The sequence below is a fragment of the Nanorana parkeri genome, unplaced genomic scaffold (genome assembly GCF_000935625.1).
Source record: "Nanorana parkeri isolate BGI_ZX_2015 unplaced genomic scaffold, ASM93562v1 scaffold1816, whole genome shotgun sequence".
Taxonomy (NCBI): Eukaryota; Metazoa; Chordata; class Amphibia; order Anura; family Dicroglossidae; genus Nanorana; species Nanorana parkeri.
Genome location: NW_017308084.1, coordinates 96,764 through 103,168, shown reverse-complemented (window position 1 = coordinate 103,168; position 6,405 = coordinate 96,764). Strand labels below are relative to the sequence as shown.

Here is a 6,405-nt window from a genome sequence, read left to right as displayed (position 1 = left end):
GGGGCTCTCCTTGACTCTGTACACTGTGGTCTGAGGCGGAGGCTGCAGTGCAAATGGGACTACAGCAATTAGACTTTAAAAGCAAAAGGCGGTCACTGCACCCATACACCCTGGGTGGGTGTGTAATTTTAAAATCTCATTGGCTCTTGACTGAAAATGGGGCTCTCCTTGACTCTGTACACTGTGGTCTGAGGCGGAGGCTGCAGTGCAAATGGGACTACAGCAATTAGACTTTAAAAGCAAAAGGCGGTCACTGCACCCATACACCCTGGGTGGGTGTGTAATTTTAAAATCTCATTGGCTCTTGACTGAAAATATATGTAATTTGTGAACATCAGGTGACCTAATAGAACTAGACGTTATAAATTGAACACACTAATCTTGTGTGTAGTATCTGTAGTTAAAGTGACACTAAACTCGGGTTAAATCCTTAAAATGCTTTAACTATTTGGAAAACTGTACCTTATTTGTGCATCACTCGGCAGTAGATGTTCATATCATCTCTGAATTCATGTTGACACTGTTTTTACTTCTGGAGGGAGTTCCCCATGGTCCCTGTATGTGTTGTAAAGTATCCACGACTCCAAGCTCACTCCCCATGATGGACTACAGTCTCACATTTAATTTAGTAATTTGCGTTGAGATTATAGTCCATCATGTGAGCAAGCTTGGCGCGAAGGACCATGGGAAACACACACAGGGACCATAGGAAACAAATGTAGCCACACTCCAGAAGCTTCCTTCTGCACAGTGTCAGCACAAATTCAGAGATGATTTGATGATCTACAGCTGAGTGATGCACAAATTAGGTACAGTTTTGTTAATAGTTAAGTTTCAGGAACTGCAGTTCCTGTGCTCGCCTGCAGGTGTCTCCAGGCAGCCAGGAACTGTCGGGTACCAGACCACCACTGGGTGGTGCTGGAACCTGCGACTCCGGTGCTCACCTGCGGGTGTCTCCCAGCTGCCAGCCCTTCCTGAGTTTCACGTCCTGTTACCTGCTTGCAGCCCTGTTGCCATTACCTGCTTGTAGTCCTATTGCTGTTACCTGTATTAAGCTATTTGCTACTGTTATGTGTTGTAGGTGTTGGTGGTTATATTTAATGGGTGTCACGTTACTTATTCATGTTTGCTTTTGGTTGTTTTATTTGGATGTGCTGTTTACAATAAACTGTATATAAACACATCTGCCTTGTCCAGTGTGGTCATACTAATTTGGTCCTCCTGCGTGGGTATACCTGCATGCAGTGCTGACATTAAGGTACTTGAATGCATTTTTAGGATTTCACACCTGAGTTTAGTGCCATTTTAACTGTAGACACCTTAAGCATAATGTGTGCATATTGTTTGTATGCAGTGAGATCTCATAAAATGACTGCAGAAATATTTGTTTTTTCAACTACACCAACACTTTTGTTTAATCACCTTGTCTTTGCAAATTGTCATTGACAGTTGTATTTACTAGAATGATTGCCGATACAAATAGAGATAGTGCAGTGACTCAATGGACAGTACACAAATAGTAGCAGACATTGAATCTTTAAACCATGCCTTCTGACTTTCACATTTAAGTATTTTCAGGTTGTTATGATTAGGGCACCATATCTTAAACCTTGCCAAATAGTTTGCTGAATTGCTGTGGGATTAGAACACTCCACAATTAAATATGGATCTGAGAACCTCTGAATGCATTTTTGTTTATTCTAATTTGCAATATTGTATTGTAGGGCCCATTACAAGCAGGACCTAGATGGAGTAAAGAGCTCTCATCTTGGAGATTGTGAGGGTGAGTAGAACTTTTTTGACTGGTTGCTATGTTTAAATTGGCATACCTTTATGTTAATATTAGAGCTTTAAAAGGCTTTTTCTCTTCAGGTTTGATCACAAAGTCTTTTATGGAGGATCAAGGCATCGAAGTATCTGTCAATATGTTGGTCGTTTCTACACTGTCAGCTTTTGTAGTAGGTGCAGTATTGTCAGGGTTGGGTGTGTGCTTGTTAAGCACTTGGCAAAACACAAACTTTCAACACAGACAGAAGGATAAGGACACCACCCTCGTATTGCAGCATCCAGTCAATAGTGTAAGCAGGGGCAATGATATAAGCCGTCCAGTGCAGATCACTCTTCCCTACTCTTTGACGCAAAATGGTTGGAGCCCTGGAAACAGCAATGAACACATTGGAATTCCACCTACTCCAGAACAGACTCCTCAGCAGCACAAGAGAATTATTAATTTCCAAGACTATATAAATCACTCTCTGCATGATCCATCTTTCAGCGCAATATACCCAAAGGTCCATCACCTAGCATCCTCTAATTTAGCAACTGATAGGCTTTATGACTCACAAGTTGCACAATGTCAGCAGACCCATGGAGAGGATTTTCACTATTCTATGCTGCATAGAGGGGAATCTCACTACCTACCCTTAAAGGAGGATGATCCACAGTATATATTGCAACACGGAGAAAAATTATGGAATTTTCACCATTACAGCAATGACTCCTATTGCATCCCCCACCATGGAAAGGATTCCTGTAGTTTACCAATACAGTTAGAAGAGAATAAATATGTGTTGCAACATAGGAGCAACACCAAACGCATGCACGAGCATTCATCACAGTGTTGGGAGAAATTTCACCAACAGTTGTCACAAGGGCATGACTCCCAGTACTTTCTTGCAGATTTGCCCTTTCTTTGGTCTTCAAGTGAACACAGATGTGTGGTGTCTGCTTCTACATCTGACATTTTTTGTAAGCAGTTTTTCCCAGACAGTCCTCTGCATTGGGATACCCACTTAAAGAGAAATCTGACATTTAATGGAGGGGATATGAGCTCCACGTTTCCTAACACAACATACATGTACTCAAAGCCCCCTCATAGCATGACTACTGCCTCAGATTTCAAGTTAATGTTGGAGTATGGAATGCCACACACATCCATGGACCCATAAAATGGACATATCATGTATTGAGGGCACAAGGTGATGTAACAAAGTATAGGGCTTGGGGTTTAGAACAGTGATTGCTATTTCTTTTCCATTTGAAAAGATTTGAATAAGTATAGAATACCTATTCATTGAATGGGAGTTTTCTTTTCTCTCATTAGCCAAGCACAATATGTACAGATCAATCCTTTAATTAATATCTTTGTTAATTAAAAATGTGTATTAGTTTAAGCTCACATTATTATGCATGATGTTTGATCTAGAAATTAAAGCCATGTATTTATAGGAAGTAAAGAGAGGGCAGCTGGTTATTTACATTTCCAACCCCTATAAATACAAAAACTGCTTGAGAAAGGTGGGACTGTTTTTGGTGTAGTGGAAATGTATTCAACAAGTTTACTTTAGATTGTCCTGGATTACAATTTAATTTACACCCAGATACCCTTATGTATTTTTATCATCAATTCAGAATAAATGCAATATTGAAAAAAAATAAAACCTTGGTCATGCATTCTATATATTGCTCATAAAAGTATTTGTTTAGTTTTTTCTAGAGCAGCCTTTCTTAACAAGGGTGCCTTGACATTTTCACACAATGGAAATCCCTCTGATGAATGCTGCTGATGTGAAAGAGGGGGACTCTGATGTGAAGGGGGGAATCCCACTTTTTGTGTGTTTTTGCTTGAGGGTCTCCCATCTAAACCAAACCCATATCTCATATAAAGGTTTGATATGGATTTTGGAGGGACCACATGCTGTTTTTTTACATTCACGATTTTTACATTTTAGAATAGGGTGCCTCAAGAATGCGCTTACTTGTAAAGGGTGCCGTGACTGATAAAAGGTTGAGAAATGCTGTTCTAGAGTATGTTCTATAGGGTTTGACTGTCTGTTTCTCTCATGACAGATTTCTTTTAAAGTATTTGGAGATACCTCTAAAGAAGTTGCCACTACCCTAAATGTGTAAATGGTAAAATGCTGTCTGTCATTTCTTGCTTTAAAGAAGAACTCCTGCCATTTTAAAAATGAAAACTGCCTTTTAAAAATTTTAAAAATGGGGGGGCGTGGCCAGCATGTGATCCTGAGCAGACATGTGCCAGAGCAGCTCCGCATAACATCCTGCTACTATCCTGGTGCTGATTTTTTTAAACCTACCTGGGTTCAGGTGAGCCGGAACACCTCCTGACTTGGATCGGCTCCTCAGAACTGGGTTATATGAGGCGTAATAAGAGCAGAACGACTCGTTCCTCGGGAGGCAGGCCTCGTGGTGTCTCGGAGGCGGCCATCTTGGCTGTGCTGGCCGAGTGCAGCAAGATGTCGGTGAGCATGCAGACGAGCAGCGCGGAAGATCCGTCTCCCTCCCCAACTAGTGCTGACATCCTGGCGGCCATCACGTCCTGTAAAGAGGCGCTCACTAACAAAATCGACTCCCTCTCAGCTGATGTGAGTTTTCTGCGCCATGATCTGGACAAATTCCGAACGCGCATGGGAGAGGCGGAGGCCCGGATTTTACAGGTGGAGGAGATCACGCGGGCGGACTCGACTGAGGTACAACGGCTACAACGGCAGCTTCAGGGCCTACAGGAAAAGGCAGTGGATACTGAAAACCGGCTACGACGCAACAACATCCGCGTGCTGGGCCTCCCGGAACGCGCGGAGAGAAAAACACCGGCCGAATTCGCTGAAACCTTCCTGGGTAAGCTGCTTGACCACCGTGACCTACCACCGACCTTTGTGGTGGAGAGAGCGCACCGAGTTCCGCCCGTCCCGCCAAAACCGGGGGCCCCGGCCCGACCGTTCCTGATTCGCCTGTTAAATTACAGGGATAGAGACCGGGTTCTGGCTGCAGCTAGAGGTCATCCTACATTACTCTATGAAAATGCCCGTGTCTCCTTGTATCCTGATTACTCGGCTGAAATACAGCAACGGCGCAGATCCTATACAGAAGTTCGTAAGAGGCTCCGGGAGAAAGGTTTGCAATATGGCCTCCTATATCCCAGTCGCCTGCGGGTGAGTGATGGCGCCACCACCCGCTTTTTTGACACCCCTGCGGCGGCTGCAGCTTGGCTGGACAACACTTGAAGGTCGCCTGACCCGGAGATGGCATCTTCCTGGTAAGGCTACTTCGATCGTTTCAAGTTGTTTTTGCCCCACTTGGTTTAATCAGCACCCTAGTACTGGGAGCAGGAGCAGTCCTGGACTTCAATTGGGATGTTTTTTTTCGCTACAGGTGGATGGCTCACATGCTAAGACTACAGATGCTTTTATATGACATTGCTAGTGGGAACGGAGAAGATATGTGGGGCTTGAGAAGGTGGCCTCGGCTACATATTTGTTTTTTTCCTCATGAGTGTGCGGAGTGTGGAGGAGATTAAAATCCTCTCCTGGAACATCAGGGGTCTCAACTCCAAATTCAAGCGGGCACTGATGTTCAAGTATGTTAAACAACACAATCCACACATCCTACTTTTGCAAGAGACCCACCTAGTGGGGAATAGGTTGCTGGCCTTGAGACGCCCATGGGTACAGCGGTCGGTTCATGCTTCGCACTCTGCATATTAGAGAGGAGTTTCAGTTTTGCTCCACAAGTCTTTGCCATGCACTATTGAGGAGATTCACACTGATCCTAATGGGAAATTTGTTATTTTGGTATTGACCATGTGGATGCAGAGATATATTATTGTCAATGTCTACCTACCTCCGCCGTATAACTCTACGGTATTATACGCATTGTTAGATAAGATTTCTTCTCAAGGTCCGGCGAAATTATTGTTTATGGGGGATTTTAATTCAACGCTCGCCCCGGGTTTGGATAGATCTGGCTCTGTGGGATCCGGCCTCTACGACTTGGGTGATTGGGCGTCAACTGCGGGTCTCACTGAGTTGTGGAGATGGAGGAACCCCACAACAAGGGCCTACTCTTGCTTCTCCGCATCTTACAAGACCGCATCTCGCATAGATCTAGCGTTTGCCAGTGGCGCTCTTTTGCCTGACATCGGAGAGGTTGGGTACCTGCCGGGGGGAGTATCGGATCATTGTCCCATGTGGTTGACCCTCAGAACTAGTCAGAAAAGGGATACAGCCCTTTGGCGCCTGGCCCCACACTGGATCTCCCATCCTATGACTCTGGAGGCTATTCCTCCCTCTGTTGTGCAGTATTGGGAGCTGAACGCCTCCACCGCGGGGCCTGGGGTTGTGTGGGATGCATTCAAGGCATGTATGAGAGGAGACTACATGTCCCTCCAGAAGGCAATTAAAAAGGTGGATTCAGCACGCACGGATGAACTACACGCTAAGGAAGCGGACTGCCTCTCTAGTTATGGGCTGGCCCTCACTCCTGATAATTTTGATGCTCTTATGTCAGCAAGACGCATGCTCAGCCTGCACCTTGCGGACCTAACGTGCACGGACCTATATAACCGCAAACAATTTTTTTTTGAAAATGGGGAATGGGCGTCTGCTG

General features: G+C 44.6%; 1 protein-coding gene across 1 annotated transcript in view; it reads left to right on the top strand.

Moving 5' to 3' along the window:
- The window catches only part of LOC108799794 (semaphorin-6B-like), a 106,959-nt gene extending 104,006 nt beyond the window's left edge, over positions 1-2,953 (top strand). Inside the window, exon 7 of the mRNA XM_018571715.1 lies at positions 1,873-2,953. Coding sequence (XP_018427217.1) covers positions 1,873-2,948 — 1,076 coding nt within the window. The 3' untranslated portion in view covers positions 2,949-2,953. The remainder of the gene's footprint in view (positions 1-1,872) is intronic.
- Positions 2,954-6,405: the final 3,452 nt, after the last annotated feature.